General features: G+C 42.0%; 1 protein-coding gene across 1 annotated transcript in view; it reads right to left on the bottom strand.

Annotated features, from left to right (window-relative positions):
- Window positions 1-22,371, bottom strand: part of LOC126266640 (abl interactor 2) — a 49,827-nt gene that overhangs the window by 16,464 nt on the left and 10,992 nt on the right. The window contains exons 2-4 of the mRNA XM_049971030.1: window positions 14,087-14,253; window positions 7,379-7,546; window positions 6,629-6,776 (exon numbers count right to left, since the gene is read on the bottom strand). Coding sequence (XP_049826987.1) covers window positions 6,629-6,776; window positions 7,379-7,546; window positions 14,087-14,253 — 483 coding nt within the window. The remainder of the gene's footprint in view (window positions 1-6,628; window positions 6,777-7,378; window positions 7,547-14,086; window positions 14,254-22,371) is intronic.

Genomic DNA, 22,371 nt, shown 5'->3' with positions numbered 1-22,371 from the left:
CCACGGGTGCCTTCGCTTGGCCAGTTCACAGCCGGTGATCTTGTATGGGTACGGGGATATGGTACGCAGCCAAAATGGAGTCCTGGCCGCATCTTACGACACCGTGGACAACGCCTGTATGAAAACCAGACGGACTTGGGTGCTGCAGTATGTCATTCGGACCAGCTTCGGCCTCGTGTGCCGGCAACGCCTGTTACGGATGCCGCTACACCACCGTTGGCTCTACCTGATGCTCGGGATCCTGGAATCTCTCATTACTCACCACGCAGTCCTCTCACCATCATATCGGTGCCAGCGCAAGAACTGACGCCATCAGGAGACGTGCCCATGCACGAACCAAATGACCATCATCTGTGGAGCAACTCTCCTTGCCTCCTTCTCCTACGGACGTGGACACATTGCTCATGTCTCCTGTTATAGCAACCAGACGTGCTGCAATGGGCAGATTGGTGACTGGGGCCCCAGCAGATTCGACCCCCACATCTCCTGTCATCTCGACCTGTTATCATCAGGGACACTTCCGTCCATAAGGGAAGCCGCCTCCTCGAGACTTTACGGGCAGTCAAACAACACCTATGGACTTTAGCAATCTATAGGCCGCCTCCATCAAGACCTGTGCAAAAACTTCAAAGGGGGAAAAGTGACACCACGCAGTTGCGCATGTGCTCTACATGCGGCGCTGTCTGCCAGCCATGCAGAAGCAGCGCCACCTAAGTGGCCAGCCAGCCAGCAGCCGCTAGACTCGGACTCAGTTATGATTTGTAGTTATAACATAAACAAATAGGGAATTTTATGAAAAACAAAATCTGTATAACATTTAGTTTACTGTATCTCATTTCAGTTTGACTTAAAGCTTTCTAGAAACTGTTGAGCAGCCTAGCCAAGGGAAGGTGTGATGGAACTATTTGGATATGTACATCTCTCAAAAATTAAGTGTGATGTTTATTACAAGCATTTTTAGTCTTGGGTACCACTTACTGAAAAGTGTCTAGGCTGGCCTTTCAAATGCAATAAAGAAGAGCAGGGATACGGAAAACTCAGAAGCCAATTCAGATTGTTGAGTTCAGCATCATTAATGTTAATAATTCTGACTGGCACATAAAACATTCATACTTCTCTGTTGCAGAAGACTACATATGAGCAGGGCTACAAAGTACCAGGTGGCTAGCTAAACATTTTGCTAATCAGTTTCATGACTAGGCCCAAAGTGCTGGGCCCACAAGTTGCACTCTAGATGAAAGTTGCAGCTTCCTACAGCCAACTGCCTAGCCTCATTGCATATAGTGGTCATCATCCAATAACTGAAGGTAAGCAGTGTTCGACGTAGGCAGTACTTGGATGGATAACTGCCTGCATTCACCACATAACATACTGTTGGCCGCTTTCCCTCTGCCTTCCCAGCAAAAAGGGGAGAAGGGGTGGTGGCATAAAGTTCCTGGTGGCATATAGTTCGTGAATTAAATTCGAAACCTCTCTGCAGTGTCCCATGAAATGGGAGAATGTGACACAGTTGATGGTGATCCATTCGCCAAATGCGTGTTTTAAGCCTGGTGGCTCCCTTGGTGCTATTTGAGATAAGAAGACTGTGTGATGGCACAAGGTTTCATCCTTTCCCTTCCCTCCAACACAGTCATGAAACTAGAATATACAACCATATACGGTCACCTACATTTATCACACACACTTAGAACACAAAACCGTTACACTTCCTCAAGAAAAGGTGCCATTGTACTTGAAGTAAAGAAAAACCTTTCCTGTTAGGTGGTTGAGCTTGCCCTTTGGTGACTCCCATGCAACAATGTCATATGACTTTACTTTTCACCAGTGAAATATACTGCCTCAGAAAAAAAGTGAAGCATCCAGAAGGGGGGCAAGAAAATGTAACGAAACTTACTCCAAGGGTGTATAAATGTTATTTCACTGATTACAAAATTGCATGAAATTTACAAAGAATTGGCGATATGATTCCATACATCAGTATGATGTTGCATGCGCTCTATCCTGCACACACGCACTGATTCAGATGGGAAGGGTGGGATTGTATCCTCTCCTGAGGCAAGGTGGCCCACAAATGTCATAACTGATTCTTGATATCCTGGATACTGGCACTGGGACAGAGCTGACATCTGAGCTGGTCCTACACATTCTGCCAGGGACAGACACGGGACTACTGCTGGCCATGGGAGTACTTCAACATGCACACAGTTCATAGAGACATATGCCATGTGCGAATGAGCAATGTCCAAGTTGAAACTTGACACCACAACACTATCACATGAGAGGTAACACATCAGGATGGAAGATGCCCATGACCTAGCACTGTGCTGTCAGAGCTCCCTCAATCTCTACCAGCTGTGACATGAAGTTATACCCAATGGCTCCCCAAACAATAACACCAGAAATAATAACACTGTGCCTATTCAAAACATTGGAAAAATAGGATCCCTCCCCAGATCACTGGCAAATGCAGCTGTTCGTGCTGTGTTGTTAATGGCAACATACACGTTGGGCACTAATTCCCTAGTCTGGCTCCAGCTACTCTCTGGCAAATGGTGTGGGATTTCAAAGGGTGTTACAGGCAGCCCATTACTTGTTTTTGAATGGCAGGTGCATGGATGAAGAAGTTACAATGTGTGTAGTGTGTAGTTATTTCGATATGGAAGATACTGAATCCTACCACAGTAGTGAATCTGAACAGTCGCAGGTGTGAGATGACAGACAGAAGAGTGCTGCACATTATGGGTACAGCAGGTAACTACACATTTTATACTGAAAGACAGCGAAACTATTCGTAGTAATCAGCCCCTAGCTGCAGGAAAAACAAGAGCTAAAATATGATCAGAATTTTACCTGAACTGTTCTCGAGCTTGAGACTGCAGATACATATATTAGAAGAAAATCATGTTTCTTTTGGAGCACTGTTTTTAACCTGCGAGCTGCAGGGAACTGTGGGCATCCATGGGCACTGGTATGTCTATCTTACAATCACTTTTCAGTTACAAACATTTTAGTTTTCTTCTTAAAACAGTTAGGTTTGACAATATAGAAGAAACAACTGAATGAAAATCTACAGATAATTTGGCATCTCTCTGTGAGTTTCACCAAAAATTTATAAATAACTGGATTTCCCACTGTACCGTCAGCAAATCTGTTGCAACTGATAAAATATTGCAGACTTTTAGAGGCCACTGGGTTTGTACACTACATTCCACATAAGTGGGTGAAGTACACTATCAAAATATACGTCCTTAGTGATGCAAATACATTTTACTTGCTAATTTCGAAGGGCACACGGCAGTTGGCTGGGCTACACCTAAAGTCAAATTAAGCTGAAGATCGAAGCTAAAATTCTCTGTGTTGTTAGGCCATATATTTCTTCAAATGATCGACATTTTGAACTCTCTGTTCGGATCTTCTCATGATCTTGTGATGTCCACTATAGAGAGCGGACATCACAAGATCCTGAAGAAGATCCCAGCAGAGGTGCCAAAATGTCTATTGTTTCAAGAAACATGCTGCAGCCTAACAACCCAGAAGATTTTAACTTCAATGACAACAGCCATGAAAGCTTGCAGACTTATATAAGACTGCTAATTCTCATGGACAGCACGAATAGGAATGTTACGACTGATACCTATTACAAAGCTATAGCCTAGCTCAGAATCCGCTGGATAACAAGTTATCTGGCATCAGCACTTTTGGAAAAAGAAGGAAAACCCCTAAATATCAGGCTAGTAGCACTAAGAATATCAAAATTACACTCAATGGCTTTCAGTATGATTTCTACAAACCTCTGATTGTCACACAAAAAACCATTATTCTCCTCTCTACAATGCATAATGCAAATGCAAATGATGTCTATACTGGAAAATCAGCAGTAAATTTAGACTACAATAGAATCAATGGAGTGGTGGATAGTGTGGGTCAGATGTGTGCATCTATACAACAGCCAGAATAACCAGATGATGGCCACATGCATTATTCTACCGACATCTTCATATTGCAGGACTTAATCTAATCATCATTTTTAGAAGCAACAATCCAGATAATGAAGATAGGTGACAGCTGTTTCAGAAAAACTATTGTATAGTCTTACGAACGCTCACCTAGAACTAAGAGCAAAACTAACAAACCTTCCGAAGGACATACAAAAACTTCTAGAAAGAGTCAGATGTTGTTGTTGTTGTCTTCAGTCCTGAGACTGGTTTGATGCAGCTCTCCATGCTACTCTATCCTGTGCAAGCTGCTTCATCTCCCAGTACCTACTACAACCTACATCCTTCTGAATCTGCTTAGTGTACTCATCTCTCGGTCTCCCTCTACGATTTTTACCCTCCACACTGCCCTCCAATGCTAAATTTGTGATCCCTTGATGTCTCAAAACATGTCCTACCAACCGATCCCTTCTTCTAGTCAAGTTGTGCCACAAACTTCTCTTCTCCCCAATCCTATTCAATACCTCCTCATTAGTTACATGATCTATCCACCTTATCTTCAGTATTCTTCTGTAGCACCACATTTCGAAAGCTTCTATTCTCTTCTTGTCCAAACTAGTTATCGTCCATGTTTCACTTCCATACATGGCTACACTCCAAACAAATATTTTCAGAAATGATTTCCTGACACTTAAATCTATATTCGATGTTAACAAATTTCTCTTCTTCAGAAACGCTTTCCTTGCCATTGCTAGTCTACATTTTATATCCTCTCTACTTCGACCATCATCAGTTATTTTACTTCCTAAATAGCAAAACTCCTTTACTACTTTAAGTGTCTCTTTTCCTAATCTAATTCCCTCAGCATCACCCAATTTAATTTGACTACATTCCATTATCCTCGTTTTGCTTTTGTTGATGTTCATCTTATATCCTCCTTTCAAGACACTGTCCATTCCATTCAACTGCTCTTCCAAGTCCTTTGCCGTCTCTGATACAATTACAATGTCATCGGCGAACCTCAAAGTTTTTACTTCGTCTCTATGAATTTTAATACCTACTCCAAATTTCTCTTTTGTTTCCTTTACTGCTTGCTCAATATACAGATTGAATAATATCGGGGAGAGGCTACAACCCTGTCTCACTCCTTTCCCAACCACTGCTTCCCTTTCATGCCCCTCGACTCTTATGACTGCCACCTGGTTTCTGTACAAATTGTAAATAGCCTTTCGCTCCCTGTATTTTACCCCTGCCACCTTTAGAATTTGAAAAAGAGTATTCCAGTCAACATTGTCAAAAGCTTTCTCTAAGTCTACAAATACTAGAAACGTAGGTTTGCCTTTTCTTAATCTTTCTTCTAAGATAAGTCTTAAGGTCAGTATTGCCTCACGTGTTCCAACATTTCGACGGAATCCAAACTGATCCTCCCCGAGGTCCGCATCTACCAGTTTTTCCATTCGTCTGTAAAGAATTCGCGTTAGTATTTTGCAGCTGTGACTTATTAAACTGATAGTTCGGTAATTTTCACATCTGTCAGCACCTGCTTTCTTTGGGATTGGAATTATTATATTCTTCTTGAAGTCTGAGGGTATTTCGCCTGTCTCATACATCTTGCTCACCAGCTGGTAGAGTTTTGTCATGACTGGCTCTCCCAAGGCCGTCAGTAGTTCTAATGGAATGTTGTCTACTCCGGGGCCTTGTTTCGACTCAGGTCTTTCAGTGCTCTGTCAAATTCTTTACGCAGTATCGTATCTCCCATTTCGTCTTCATCTACATCCTCTTCCATTTCCATAATATTGTCCTCAAGTACATCACCCTTATATAAACCTTCTATATACTCCTTCCACTTTTCTGCCTTCCCTTCTTTTCTTAGAACTCGGTTGCCATCTGAGCTCTTGATATTCATACACGTGGTTCTCTTCTCTCCAAAGGTCTCTTTAATTTTCCTGTAGGCAGTATCTATCTTACCCCTAGTGAGATAAGCTTCTACATCCTTACATTTGTCCTCTAGCCATCCCTGTTAAGGAGAACCAATTCTTGATAAACCCGAACCTGCAATATATCACCAATGTGGATGACAAAGAAATGTCAGGACAAAGCCAATGTGCAATAATTGTTGCTGTGGATTTGTTCTGTCTACTGATGTAAACTACTTTAACAATGTGACTGTTTTTTTTTTACTTATTTATACCTTATGTAAATGAATAACAAATAAATAATGCAATGACAAGCTGTTTTCTTTCATGTTTAACAATCTGGTTTGTCTAACAACAATTATTGTGTAAAGACAAAACTGTAGTGTAAATGTCGTGGCACACCCACTCACGTAAAATCAGCAGACGTGTCCACCAGAAGTTTAATGCAGCTGCTACTGTAGATTACAACTGACAGAGACAATAGACAAATGTAATAAACTAAGTCTTGCAGTTTACATTACTATTTTCGTCAGGAAGTTACTACACAGAAAGCTAGAAGATAGAATAAAAGGAGAGGTATTAGTTTCTGTTAAAGCTCTATAAAATATGCAATTAACAGTTGAAATTAAGAAACAATCTGATGTCAACGAAAGGCACATTATTTCAATAAATGAAGGTATTAAGTTTGAAAGTCATTGACTCCCAGTTCTACTGCATGTCCTAGGTCTCTAATGTACAAGACAATGAAATTGCTGTAGGCACTACAGTATATCTTACCTGTGTAATCAATAGGTTTGCGAACATATTTTATAGGCTTTTCTGGATTGGCAGGAGCAATGATTTTGTACTGTCGCGCTGATGTTTTATTGGCTGTCAAAACACCAATCTCACGGCGAGCTACTTTCTCTTTGTGAATCATTACAGTCTGAAATAAAAATATATACTCTATTATGTAATAAATGAAGCTTCTCCATCTACAAATAAAATTTGCAAAATAGAACTGCAATCAAATACACACAGAGAAAAATTATCAAGCAGCAAAAGATGCGCATAAAAACAAAAAGCATGCAACAAACTAGAGGAAGAATATTTAAAAAAATTAAACTATTCAGGATTTAAGGTAAAATGTCAATAAGGAACCAGGTAAAAGGAGAAAAAACATGTCAGAATATGAGAAAATACTTCTGCTTGATTATTAGTTCAAATATTTTGCTGTATTTCTACAGAATAATAGCATGTCACACTGTTCTATGGGAGGTTATTTCACAAGAGTAACAAGATTAGAGAAGCAGAGATATATACAAGATTTTGTAAAAAATTATTTACATTAATATGACATTTAAATGAAGTAAGATATTCAGTACTCAGGAAGCTTTTCATACAATTAATCTCATTTACAAATGATCATAAAATCCCCTTTACTGTTCCAACTTTCGAAATACTTTCCTTAATTATCAGGACTTATCTATTTGCCAAAATTTCAAATATTCTCAGATAACTAATTATTCAGAGGAACTAGCATTTTACCTGAGCAATGTGATTCATCTGACTTTCCATTTCTGCCAGCTGTGCAGTCTGCAAATCAAGAAGATGCAGAAAATTGTACGCTAATGTGTTGATCTGATACGCCACACTTGCCAGGCTTTGGGTGGTGTAGTTCTTTGTCTCCTCCAAAGCAGCACGCTTGTTATCAGACTGAAAATAGTAATATCTTTACAAACATTGAAGCATGGAACACAGAAAACATTTACAAATATGAATGTTTATAATAAAAAATAAAGATATTAAAGAACAAGCATAATGTGGATTGTTGGGAAATCTAAAACTGAAGGTTTAGGCTAAATCCTCAGTTGGTCATTCAAATGTTTCTGACAGTTATCATTTATTTCGGCTCTGCCAATGATTTACACATACAACCCTATTTACTGCCATAGTGGTTTGGAATCCATATTGAACTGTAGGTCCTCTTGTTGCTGGGTGGTAAGTCAGTTCACAGGTTGGAGGAATGCAAAGGCATTTTCCGTGTCTCCACTGTGTCTAGTAAAGCACTTGGTGTCCAAACCAACCTTCAAGTTGGGGACTACTTCCATTTATAAAAAACAAGGGCATATTCAGAATTTAAAGTTCATTTCTAGACAAAAATAAAGTGTTATGTCTTCATAATGGTAAAAGGCAGCAGCTGATGTTACCTTACTGTTTCCTATAAAAATTGTATGTAACCTCACGATTACATTTTGTACAACATTGGTGAGAGAGAAATTTGTTAAAATCTACAGCTACAAAGAAGAAATCAGAAATATTACACATGCAGCATGATATCTGTAGAAACGAACCTAAATTACTCTCATAATAACTGCACCAGTTTCAGATTTGGGAATGAGACACCACTCAATTTTTTCGCATATCTTGTACAAAGCTAGACCACAACAGTTCCTTACAATCAAACTGAAAATGAGTGAATATCTGTCCACAGAAACATACCACCTTCTGACATCTATCAAAACAGCTGCTCCTATAAACCACAATGACAAGAGTCTTCTTAGAGTGACAAGTAAACTAAGTGTAAGCAAGTGTAAACTAAGGACTCAAACACAATATTATTCTGCAATCAGTTTTACTTCTCCTTTCACATTATGCTACGATATCGGTACCAGTGTCAGCTACTGTAAAGGAGCACAAGAGCATATGAACACCTTAACTTGTGACACCTTGTGGATTAATTGGTTACTTTTCTTTGAAGGCTGTTAGGCATAAAATAGATACTGCAATTTGAAAGATACGGCACTTAAATCTGCCACACTACTGGACTCCATGAAACTCGCATCAGGATTGCAAGCACACCTCTACCCCATTAACTCAGCATAAATCCTGCTAGAGGATAGACCACTCCTCAGATATGCTAGTTCACTCATTGTGTACTGTAGTAAAATTAGATCAGACATCAGAGTATGCTAATGTTGTACTGACAGTAAACCTATTTTGTGGGGATCTGAATGAGTTATAGTATATTAAGTTATGAAGTTTATCAAACAGCATACCATTTGAGGTGCCGACAAGGGAAATTCTCCATTGCCCCCCCCCCCTCCCCCCCTCTCAGATTTAGTGGTAAGACGGTCCAGCAGAAAGCCCATCAAAAACTGAGCACAGATCAATCATGGAAACAGGAAGAAGGTGTACAGAACTGTGAGAAAGCAAAGTAAAATAGAAATAACGAATGGTCCAAGCTTAACAAGTACAACTTCAAGTGTCCTTAGATAGCTATGGCGTCATGGTTAAGTGGTCACAGTTTTGGACTGCAAAGTGGATGAGCAGTGTTCAATTTTTTAATATTTTTTAAACTTTTTTTCACTTTTTTTGTTTACTTTTTTCACGTAATTACCCACTGTCCATCCGGCGACTGTAAATGTTTATTCACTTTCTGTAGTCTTGGCAGTTGTCTTTGTATACATTGATTCTCTTTCTGTAGTATTGGCAATTGTCATAGTATAGATTGGTGATAGAATATGAGTCATGTGGTAAGAATAGATTACTTTGCAAAGAAATGTGATGTATGGTGAGAGCAGGCGAGATACCACACAGATATCTCACTTAAATGAAAACAACAAATAAAAGAGTGTGAACAATGTTACGACAACGGAATTCAAGAAACAAAACTTTCAAAAATTTTAAAAACATACGTTTTGATATATCACAAAGAAAACTCTGTGATTGTGAAACTGTTGTGTACATTTGTTGCAGCTTATGTGACAAACTATTATATTTTCATCATTTCCTTGCGAGTATCAGATTCACATTCATACAAACACCTAAATCGGACAAGGAGGCAAATTTCACTAACTCATCAGACGTACAAGATAGGTGCGTCGATAAGAGATTCCTACCATATGACACATGTACCGTCACTAATGGCGTGTATTACACACCATGTGTGTTTTCCAGTGGACGATTTGGTTGACTTGTCACCTTGTCATCAAATGTTTGTTGTTCCCATTCAAATGCCATTTGCTGTTGCAAGTGAATATTAAATACGACACAGACGTAAATTTGAGCACAACAAACAGACACGGCAATGAATGAACAGACAGTTCATAATTTTGTGAAGAAAAACAAAAGAAAAATGAAGTGATGGAGCTTTGAACACAGGCTCGTCCAGTTTGTAGTCCAACTCTGACACCACGTAACCACAATGTCATGCCTGTTCGTCTGTGCTCGATGTTGTTCTTAAGCTTGAACCATTCAATGTTTCCATTTCACTTTCATGGTTCCATACAGTTTCTTTCTGTTTTCATGCTTTATCTGTGTTCAGTTTTTGACAGGCTGTCCACTGGTCCACTGGGCCCTCTTACTACCTAAATCTGTGTGTGTGTGTGTGGGGGGGGGGGGGGGGGGGGGAGGGAGGTGATGGGGAGTTTCCCTTGTGAGAATCATAATGGCCTAAAGCACATCACCATCAAAATGTGAGACTGCAGCATTTATTCATACTTCTGAAAACTAGTGATCTTATGGTGAGTCAGGTTCATCTGTGCTGTAATCCCAACATTGTAAACAAGATAATTCACAAAAAATCTATATCACTGGTTTCTCTGGTGTTAACTTAAGTGTGGGATAGATGGCAGTATGCTGTAGGCCTTGCAGATCTGAGCGCCTCATTTATTGTCCAGTCAAGTGACCATGTTGGTAGACATGGCACCTAATTTCTGGAGTTGGTTGTTTACTGTGCAGGAATCGGCTTGTGTGTGCAGTGTAAACATGAACTATGTTGAACCTATTTTAAATGCTCACAGAAAAGTAAACCTGTCTGGATGGATTGTGAGTCATTAGTTGGCACAGCACTTGCCCACAAAAGGAGATGGTCCCAAGTTCGAGTTTCAGTGTGGCATGCAGCTTTAAGGAAGTTTCATATCAGCACACACTCCACTACAGAATGAAAATCTCACTACAGACTGAAAATCTCACTCTGGGAACAGACATGCAAATTACCAAGAAAAGTAAGCCGCAAAGGAACTAGATGCTCCAAAAACAGATCTTTTGATTGAGAGAATGATGACATCAATATGACTGCAAGCAAACATTTAACAGGGCCATGTACAGTTAATACAAGTTGATATGTGGGTGTAGCATAAAGATATCTGATTTTCAGGAAACTGAAGGGTTTGGGGAGGGAAAAAAAAAGAAGGGCATTGGCCCTATGACTGCCGTGGGTCTGGAGAAATGATTGAGAAATTTGAAAAGACGGGTTCTTTTGCTGTGCAGCTTGGTAGAGGGAGGAAACGAATTGATTCATCGTCAGTGGAATCAGTGGCCACAGCAATGCAGGAGGAGACGAGTGGTGGTGTGCAAACATGTAGTGCACAGAGAATTGTCCAAACATTGGACATACCCACGAGCACGGCGCGTAAAATCCTAAACATCATCCTTTGATATTCATTCAAAATTACTAATGTGCCCAAGTTGCTTCCTGTCCACCTGCCAGCATGAGAGACCTTTGCTTTAGAATTCCTTGCTCACATGGAAAAGGACAATGATTGGCAGAGAAAGATTTTGTGAACAGATGAAGCCCACTTCCATCTGACAGGATGCTGAATATGGGCAACAGAAAATCAACACACAAATCAACCAGTACCACTTCATCCTGAAAAGGTCAGTGTGTCGTGCAGGTTTACGGCATCATTTATCACAGGTCCGTATTTTTTCGAAGAGACAGAGGCTTCTGGTCCTGTTAGCTGAATAGTCACTGGTAAGCGCTATGAGTGTCTTTTGTGCAACCACATCATTCCAGCTCTCTAACAGTGTGGATGTGTGGATGGGATCATTTTTTATGCAAGACAGCGCTGCTTGACGAGTAGATTTTTTATCTATCCAATTACAATGTATTACCAAAAATTGGTTTTCTTTGTTAGACCATTAAATTACACTCCTGGAAATGGAAAAAAGAACACATTGACACCGGTGTGTCAGACCTACCATACTTGCTCCAGACACTGCGAGAGGGCTGTACAAGCAATGATCACACGCAAGGCACAGCAGACACACCAGGAACCGCGGTGTTGGCCGTTGAATGGCGCTAGCTGCGCAGCATTTGTGCACCGCCGCCATCAGTGTCAGCCAGTTTGCCGTGGCATACGGAGCTCCATCGCAGTCTTTAACACTGGTAGCATGCCGTGACAGCGTGGACGTGAACCGTATGTGCAGTTGACGGACTTTGAGAGAGGGCGTATAGTGGGCATGCGGGAGGCCGGGTGGACGTACCGCCGAATTACTCAACACGTGGCACGTGAGGTCTCCACAGTACATAGATGTTGTCGCCAGTGGTCGGCAGAAGGTGCACGTGCCCGTCGACCTGGGACCGGACCGCAGCGACACACGGATGCACGCCAAGACCGTAGGATCCTACGCAGTGCCGTAGGGGACCACACCGTCACGTCCCAGCAAATTAGGGACACTGTTGCTCCTGGGGTATCGGCGAGGACCATTCGCAACCGTCTCCATGAAGCTGGGCTACGGTCCCGCACAACGTTAGGCCGTCTTCCGCTCACGCCCCACCATCGTGCAGCCCGTCTCCAGTGGTGTCGCGACAGGCGTGAATGGAGGGACGAATGGAGACGTGTCGTCTTCAGCGATGAGAGTCGCTTCTGCCTTGGTGCCAATGATGGTCATATGCGTGTTTGGCGCCGTGCAGGTGAGCGCCACAATCAGGACTGAATACGACCGAGGCACACAGGGCCAACACCCGGCATCATGGTGTGGGGAGCGATCTCCTACACTGGCCGTACACCTCTGGTGATCATCGAGGGGACACTGAATAGTGCACGGTACATCCAAACCGTCATCGAACCCATCGTTCTACCATTCCTAAACCGGCAAGAGAACTTGCTGTTCCAACAGGACAATGAACGTCCGCATGTATCCCGTGCCATCCAACGTGCTCTAGAAGGTTTAAGTCAATTACCCTGGCCAGCAAGATCTCCGGATCTGTCCCCCATTGAGCATATTTGGGACTGGATGAAGCATCGTCTCACGCGGTCAGCACGTCCAGCACGAACGCTGGTCCAACTGAGGCGCCAGGTGGAAATGGCATGGCAAGCCGTTCCACAGGACTACATCCAGCATCTCTACGATCGTCTCCATGGGAGAATAGCAGCCTGCATTGCTGCGAAAGGTAGATATACACTGTACTAGTGCCGACATTGTGCATGCTCTGTTGCCTGTGTCTATGTGTCTGTGGTTCTGTCAGTGTGATCGTGTGATGTATCTGACCCCAGGAATGTGTCAATAAAGTTTCCCCTTCCTGAGACAATGAATTCACGGTGTTCTTATTTCTATTTCCAGGAGTGTATATTCATAAATTGGTAATGGCATATCCCCAGTCTCTGCTCAGTTTTTGGTTCAGTGTTCACATGACTTTTTCTCTTCTTCAAATTTCTTAGAGCACCACTGATCCAGAATGATGAAAGATGAATGATGTTCAATTTTATACATTTTATTATGTGAGTGTGCTATCTTTCAGAATAGCCACTGAAGTTCCTATTTTATATTGCAATCCACACACAGTATTATATTTATATCTGGGTACTTTTTACAGAGCTTTACACTACGAATAGCCATTTTCCTTTATCCTGTTTTTAATACCTTTCTGTGCTGACATTGCAATAACTCACACATGTACTTTTCATTATTTCTGATCTTTATCTTGGTCAAATGTCACCACCTGTTGAACCACGTGATGTATATGCATAAACCATATCTGTATGTTTTTTCATTTGTTATGTAACAATATGCTAATATTTTTCTTAATCTGTTACTGACTAGAACTCAGCAAATGTTCCCACAGATAATTAATATTGAGAAATGTGTCAGTGAAATTACTACTTAACTAGTGACCAGAGCATTTTAATCCAAGAAACGTGGATCAATAATTGTGGAAGAACTCCAGTGGTTCAAGATCGGTAATTCAACCACTTTCTCATTAGCAAGAGAATATCTAGCAATTAATCAATTTTAGCATGCTTCTATTCTGTAAATCAAATGAATACCAACAGCTCTGTCCACAATGGAAACAGCAGTTGATAAAACTGTAAGTGTATCATGCTTTCAAAAAACCTAATGAATGACTTACTTCCTAAATAATGAATATTTAATGTAAACAATAAATTAAAATTGGGAATATTTGATGACTAAGTATTTACATGTAGTGTCAAAAAATATTTTCTGATCTTAGAGGACAATTACAAGTACCTGAAAGTAGTTAGCCTCACAATATTCAGCAACTCTCTCCAGATTTGTGTGGCTATCAGCAAGGCTACTGCGGCCCTCTGGAATTTCCGTTTGCAGTAAGGCTGCAAGATCAGCCATGTTGTCGGAGTCACTACCTAATCCAGATTCTCGGTTGGCATCCATATTTACTGGGCAGGAAATATGAAAACATGTGATAAAACAAAACAATAATAATAAAATGGAACAAAACACTTGTAAAATTAAGAAGGTCACACATTGCTACGAATGGCTCTGACCTACAATGTGATTTGGAGGTTTTTTTTAAAAAAAAAAAAATAGTTTGAAGATAGGAACCCTAATATTTGATTTAAGACTTCAAAAGAGCACCAAATTTTACATATTAAAAAATGTATTATTCAAGGTCATGGCAAGGTTTCATGAAGGTCAAATAAGGAAATGAGTTTTTACTTCTAGTAGGGACTAACTCAGAATAAAGGAGGGATACAGCACAATACAATGTTAGACCCAAATTGCAAGGGGCATCCCAAGGAATGAGAAGTGAGGGGACTCACTCAAGGACTTATAAATCAATGATCTATGTTTTATTTTTGTATGTTCTGTCTTGCAAATGTCAAAACAACATTTACATGTTGCCATGAATTTATTTTTGCCAATAAACATGTTAATTACAACTAAAACTTCAAACCTCTCTTTGCTCTTTCCAGATCCAACTTCAACTTCACAAATAGAGGTTTCCATTAAACAAAACTCAATCTTCGAATGACCTTCAATAATTAACTTGAGATCATGGTTACTACTAATGGTATGTGACTCCTTATGCCCCTCCAATTTGTATGTAATATTGTATTTTGCTGCATCTATTCTTGAATTAACGCTTCTAGAACTAAAAACATTCTTTGCTTATTTCCCATTCACAGAAACTTGCCTTGACCTTGAATAAAGCATAATTTTATATGTAAAATTTGCCGTTCTTTTCAAATTTTAAATCAAATACTAGGGCTCTGACTTAAAAAAATAGCTTCAACCTTCAAATCCCCTCAGATATCATGTTCAAGGTCATGGCCATTAGCAGCAATGTATGACCCTCTTTGCCACCTACAACTTTTACATGATACATTTTGCTGTATCTCATTTATGTCCCAGGTTATTCCCCATTATGGATTAAAATGTTCCACCCTGTATATATACTAACCCAGTAAAACACTGAAAGAGAATTTAATATGTCTGTTTTCTTCCATTTTTTGTTGTGAAAGAAGAGAAAGTGCTAAATATAATATTTCATCCATTGAACAAAAACAATCCTTCTATTTAGGCTAAGTTGAACCCTAATCAAAAATGTTTTATTACAAAATAATAATAATTTTCTTAATTAACATTCCATTATGAAGACAAGATAAGAATGACTCTATAATACAAAAAATTACACACTTCAAATTTCTGAGGCACCGTTAGTTAATATTAAACACATACAAAAAAGCGACAGATTTAATATCAACCCTAGCATCTTAGAATTCTGTAGTTTCTCTAAACTACTTCTTCCTTCCTGTGCACCACCGACCTTGCTGGAGTGGGTGGCTTGCTTACTCAACAATACTGTACTGTAGGCACAGTGGAGGTGCATCTATGGAGAGGCCAGAATAACCCACAGTTCCTGAAGAGGTGCAACAGCCTTTCAATAGCTACAGACACAACCGGATTGCTGACTTACTGATCTGGTTCATTCTGCTGGTACTGCAAATGGTTCAAAGCAAGAAAAAATTATAGCTTCTTTCGACCTGAAGGCATGCAACTCTAATGTATGGCTTAATGATGATGGAATCTGCTATGGTATAACATTCTGCAAGTAAAATAGTCCCCAATTCCAGTCTCTGGGTGGGGACTGGTCAGGAGGATGTCATCATCAGAAAAACAAAGCTAGCATTCTATCATTCAATGAGTGGAATATTTGAGGTCTTAATGAGATTGGCAGGTTTGACAGTGTAAAAAGGTAAATGGATAGGTGAAGTTCGATATAGTGAGAATTAGTGAAGTGCAGTGGCAGGAAGGACAGGACTTGCGATCAGGTTGGTACAGTGTTATCAACAAAAACTCATTTTGGAGTAATACAGGAGGCAGAATATAATGAGTAAGAGATGGAATGGGAACAGGGAAGGGGATAGGCGGATAAAGGAGAAAGACTAATGAAGATTGAGGCCAGGAAAGTTACGGGAACATAGGACACATTGTAGGGAGAGTTCCCCCCTAAGTAACTCAGAAAAACTGGAGTTGGTGGGATGGATCCAGGTGGCACAGACTCTGAAGCAGTCACTACAATCAAGAACATCGTCTTCAGCAGCGTGCTCAGAACTTGAGTGATCCAGCTGCTTCTTAGCCACAATCTGTCAGTAAACATTCATGCAGGCACACAGCGTGTTGGTTGTCATATCCGCATAGAATACAGCAACCACTGGCTGCAGCTTAACTTGTAGATCACACAACTGGTATCATCAGTAGCCGTGCCTTTCATGGGATCAGTAATGCTTGTGACTGGACTGGAGTAGGCAATGGTGAGGAAGTATGGAACAGCATCTATGTCTATTAAAGAGAGATTGTCCATGAGGCTAGGATTTGGGAGCAATGGTTGCATAGGGATAGGATATTGTGCGGGTTCGTTATGCATCGGAATACCATTGTGGGTTGAGTGGGCAGGGTAGTGGCTAGGACATTCATCATTTCAGAATTTGACAACAGGTAGCAAAAGCACTGGTGGACAATGTGATTCAGTTGCTCCAGTCCTTAGTGGTGCTGAGTCACAAGGGGAATGCTCTTCTGTGGCTGGAAGGTGGGACTTTGGGAGGTGGTGGGCGACTGGAAAGATAAGGCATGGGAGATCTGTTTTTGTACGAGGTTTGGAGGATAAATACAGCCTGTGAAGGCCTCAGTGAGACCCTTGGTTTATTTCGAGAGGGACTGCGCATCACTATGGATGCAACGCCCACAGGTAGCTAGGCTGAATGAAAGCGACTTATTGGTATGGATCGGGTGGCAGCTGTCACAGTGGAGGTACTGCTGGTGGTTGGTAGGTACTGATGTAGCCATCTTTGAGCTGGAGGTCAACATTGAGGAAGGTGGCTTGTTGGGTTGAGGAGGAACGAGTGAAGCAAATGGGGGATTTGGTGTTGAGGTTCTGGAGGAATGTGAGTAGTGTGTCCTCATACTCTAACCAGATCATAAAGATGTCATCAGTGAATCTGAACCAGGTGAGGGGTTTGGATGGTTAGAAAAGATTCCTCTAGATGATTCATGAGTAGGTAGGCATAGAATGGTGCCATGCTGTACCACAGATTTGTTTGTAGGTGATGCCTTCAAGAGAGAAGTAATTGTGATTGAGGATGTAGTAAGTCATGGAGACTAGGGGGAATTGGGTAAGATAGTTTTCAATAGTAGCAAGTCCATGGGCATTAGGGATGTTAGTGTAAAGGGAGGGCATCAATAGTGACAAATAGGGCATCATGTAGTTAATGAACAGGAACTGCGGAGAGTCGGTGGAGCAAATGGTTGGTATATAGGTGGCTAGGTTGCAGTTAACAAGCTGAAGGTGTTGGCCTAGGAGAGCAGAGATTCTCTTAGTGGGGACACAGTAACCGACCTCAAAGGGACACGCTGGATGTTTGGATTTAAGGACTTCAGGAAACATTTAGAAGGTGCGAGTGCTAGGGTGAGGAGACAGATGGACTCCAAGGGGAGGTTCAACAATGAACCTAAGGATTTGAGGAGAGACAGGAGATCCTGTTAGATTTCTGCAATGGGGTCTCTGTGCCAGGGTTTGTAGGTGGATGAATGTGACAGCTGGTGGAGTCCTTCTGCCTGGTAATCCTTGCAGTTCAAAACAACAGTGATGTATTATTATAAGATCGGGGTCAGTTTTTAGATGATGGATTGCTGTTCTTTCTGCGGATGTAAGTATAGCTCACATGTTGTGGTATTTGGAGAATGATGGTGATGCAAGGTATGAGATTACGAAATTCTTGGAAGTTAATAGCAGGTAATTTAGGGTGTTGGGGGTGGCTTACAGTTGGATGTGGGAGTGAACCGAGTCAGGCAGGGAGCAACCCTGGTCTTTGTTTGAGACTGATAGATAGGGTTGTTGGAGTGTTTCTAGGGACTGGGAGGAGGACAGAAGGTTTTAAACATGTGCTATGTGACTGAATTTGGGAGTGGGGCAAGAGCTGATGCCTTTGGAATGGACTGATACTTTTGTGGATCTAAGGCTTTTGGAGGGAAGGTTCATCACTGTTTTAAGGTCTGTTAAGGTTTTGGATTCTGTATGGCAATAGAAGGGAGTTTTTGAGGGTGGGGTAAATGTAGTGGTTCTGCAAGGCAGAGTTTGTCAGCTATGACGGGTTGTGTGGGAGGTTTGGCGGTTGTGGTAGAGGTGGTGGTCCAATGCGGGAGTAGGAAGAGAACAGAGTGGAGAGTTTTTTGAGGTGGCGTTCTGCATGCTGCTCTAGTTCCTGGAGGGCAAGAGTTACAATGTGCGATATGGGATCCAGGAATCTGGGATTGCACAACCTGTGCCATGTGTATGCTTCCCACCAACACAGGGTTTTCTGAACTGCACAGGTAGGAACTCTCCCTACAATATATCCTGTCTTCCCGCAACCATCCTGGTCTAAATCTTCATCAGTCATTGTCATTTATCCACCTATGTCCTTCCCTGTCCCCATTCCATCACTACACAGCCCTCTACTCCACTAACGCACTCACTGCCTTTCTATTTCTTTCCTTTTCCGCTGCCCCTCCCCCTCCTGCCCACCATCTAGCCTCCCAACTGCCTACCTGCCCTACCCTCTCCCCTCCTCATACTGTATGCTCTCACAAGCAGCAATTTACGATCTGCCACTACTATCCTGCTATGCCCCCTATTCTCTGTCCCAGCCTCCTCCTTATCCCCACCACTCACTTTGCCTCTCCCATCATGCGCTGCTGCTTGCAATCTGGCCTTGGCTGTCAGAGACTGTGGTCATGTATGTATGAATTACATTTGAGTGTGTGTGTGTTTTAATATTGTGAGTCTATCTGTGACTCTGCATTTCTTTTACATGGTGAGTAGCAGCTATCCTTTTCAGAACATTGACATTATTCCAACCGGTATTCTCCATTATTTGATTTTGCCTGGCAGCTTTCCTTCCATCTTGTAACCCAGTGCTGTTTTTCCTTATTGCTATTTTCTAATGCTTTACTATACTCGGTGTCTGTCCTCCTTTTTCTCCTTTCCCATGTGTCATTTGTCACCATCCAAACTGCACTGCACACCACTACTTACGAGCCACACTGTATCAACTGTCTCATGAGCGTGCACCGGATGGCTACTGGACTGCGCTGATTATTGTTGCAGCATCTCATGCCCCATATTACTCTCACCAATGTCATTAATCCTAGACCTTTAACTCACTCTTCCTGTGGCACTTTCACCTATTTTCACATGTTATTTTCTGTACCTTCCAAGGCCACATGAACTTGTATCTCACCCTACCAAACCCTTCCCCCTCCCCTCCCTCCCCCTTACTCCTTCTCCTCTCAATTCCAATCCTTACATACTAACTTCACACAGGCCAATCCCATCTGTCGTCCCCCTTCTTCACACTTACCCACCCATAGACCTGCAACCCACTTTACTATCTTTTTTTTTTTTTTCCTTTGATCACATAGTGTTTTCACATCAATTGCAGTTGGTTTTCGCATTTCACTATAGGCCCACTATCTCAGATTTCATCTGCTGCTCCATACTTTATCCACTTCACCCTTTTTGTGATTTTCGTCTATTTTTGGGAACTTTTTGGATGTATTTATGTATTTTTATCCCCCACCATGAATCCATGCTCCTTCCATTTGCGTCTATAGAAGTTTCCTTATCCCTAGCTGGAACCCATTCTTACATACTGTTCTTGCATTATTGCTTGGTTCATCAAATCCCCCCAAATGGCCTTACAATAAAAGTACCCATCTCCAGCTGCCACTCTTCCTTCCACAATGATCTCCATCTGTTCAGCTGCCCCCATCCTTAAACTTCAATAACACGGTCTTGCAGAACCACCTCAATCAGGCACAAACATCCTAGCAATACCTCATTTCCACCTGTAAAATTCTCAACACCTTCTCCCCCATTTGCTTCACTTGGTCCTCCTTAACCCAACAAGCCACCTACCTCCACGTCGACCTCTACCTCAAAGATGGCTAAATCAGTGCCTGCATTCATATCAAACCTGCCAACCACTACCAATAGCTCCACTGTGACAGCCGCCGCCCATTCCATACCGAGAAGTCCCTTCCATACAGCCTAGCTACATGTGGCCGTTGCATCCATACTGATGAGCAGTCCCTCTCGAAATAAACCGAGGGTCTCACTCTGGCCTTTAGAGACCGTAATTATCCTCCCAACCTTGTACAAAACAGATCTCCCTTGCCTTATCACTCCAGTCTCAGGCTACATCCTGAAGTCCTACCTTCCAGCAACAGTGGGATATTCCCTTTGCGACTCAATATCACCCCAGACTGGAGCAACTGAATCACATTCTCCAGCTCGGCTACTGTCGTCGCACCTTGAAATGAGGTATGTCCTACCCACTATCCTGCCCACCCAACCCACAGTGGTATTCTGCCATACATCAAACCCACACAATATTCTTGTCTATCCCTACAAAACCCCCACACTCAACTCCTTGTCTCATAGTTCACATCTCTGCAATAGACATCCTCCAACCACCACCTACTCCAGTCCAGTCACAAGCATTGACTTTCTCAAAGGCACGGCTACCTGTGACACCAGTTATGTGATCTACAAGCTTATCTGCAACCACTGTTTGGCATTCTATGTGGATATGACAACAAACAAGCTGTCCCTCCGCATTAATGGCCACCGACAAACTGTGTCTAAGAAGCAGGTGGCCCACTCAGTTGCTGAGCACATCACCCAACATGACATTCTTGATTTCAATGACTGCTTCAGAGCCTGTGCCATTTGGACTGTTCCCACCAACACCCGCTTTTCTGAATTTTGCATGTTGGAACTCCCCCTACAATGTATCCTATGTTCCCGTAACCCTCCTGGCCTCGACCTTCATTAGTCATTGTCCACACCCACCTATCAACTTCCCTGTTCCTAATGGCTCAAATGGCTCTGAGCACTATGGGACTTAACATCTATGGTCATCAGTCCCCTAGAACTTAAAGCTACTTAAACCTAACTAAACTAAGGACATCACACAATGCCCAGTCATCACGAGACAGAGAAAATCCCTGACACCGGTGGGAATCGAACCCGGGAACCCGGGGGTTTCCCTGTTCCTATTCCAACACTACACAGCCCTCTATTCCACCAACGCACCCACAGTCTGTTTACGTCTCTCATGCTCCCACAAGCAGCACTTTCTGTTCCCCACCCCTACCCTGCTAACCCTCCCACACTCTGCCCCAGCCTCCTCCTCACCCTCACCATCCAGCTTCTTGTTTCTCCCATCATGTGCTGCTGCTTGCAGTCTGGTCTTGGCAGCCAGTCTCTGTGGTTGTGGTTGTGTGTGTGTTTAATTCTGACGAAGGCCTGTATGGCTGACAGCTTTGTTTGACAATATATTCATTTTACCTAGCTGCAGCTCAGTTTCTCCACTATATGCTGAGTAGCAACTGTCCTTTTCATAACATTGTCATTATTCCATCCTGGATTATCTATTGTATGAAATACAGGAAATTATTGAGATAGGTAAGAGAGATTAGGGTCAACAGAAGTGTCCAATTCCACCCATCGGCTTTGACACGTGATGTAATCCTGTTGTGGTATGTGACGTCACGACGGCGTGGAGTTTAGTTTGTGAGAGTGGCGTGTTTGTAGGTGTCGTTTTGATGTGGTCTGTGGTTCTCTCTGGTGGTGTGTTTATGGGTTGCATGTTATGTGGTGTTTTGGGTTTAATTTGCATGTGTAGTGTGTGTATAGATGGCATTTTGTTGCGGTTGGTAGTGCTCTCTGGTGGTGTGTATATGGGTCACGTTTTTTTATGTGACATATTGGGTTCAGTTGCGTTGTAGCCTTTGACATGTGTGGTTTTGGTGTTGACTGTGCGGTTAGAGGAATATTTTTCAGTGAGTTAACTATTTAGTTTTTCTTATGCCTAAGTTATTGCAGTGTTGTTTTCTGTTCATCGTGTGTGATTTTTTAAAATTACTTTGTTTATGTCTTTGGTAGGTATGGATTGACTGACAAAATCAAAAGTTTGTGTTTGTGTGCGCTGATGGGGGACAGTGCTTCAACT

This window comes from Schistocerca gregaria, chromosome 4 (assembly GCF_023897955.1).
Source record: "Schistocerca gregaria isolate iqSchGreg1 chromosome 4, iqSchGreg1.2, whole genome shotgun sequence".
NCBI classification, from domain to species: Eukaryota; Metazoa; Arthropoda; class Insecta; order Orthoptera; family Acrididae; genus Schistocerca; species Schistocerca gregaria.
Note: the sequence above shows the minus strand (reverse complement) of the source record. Positions and strands in the feature narration are given on the sequence as shown.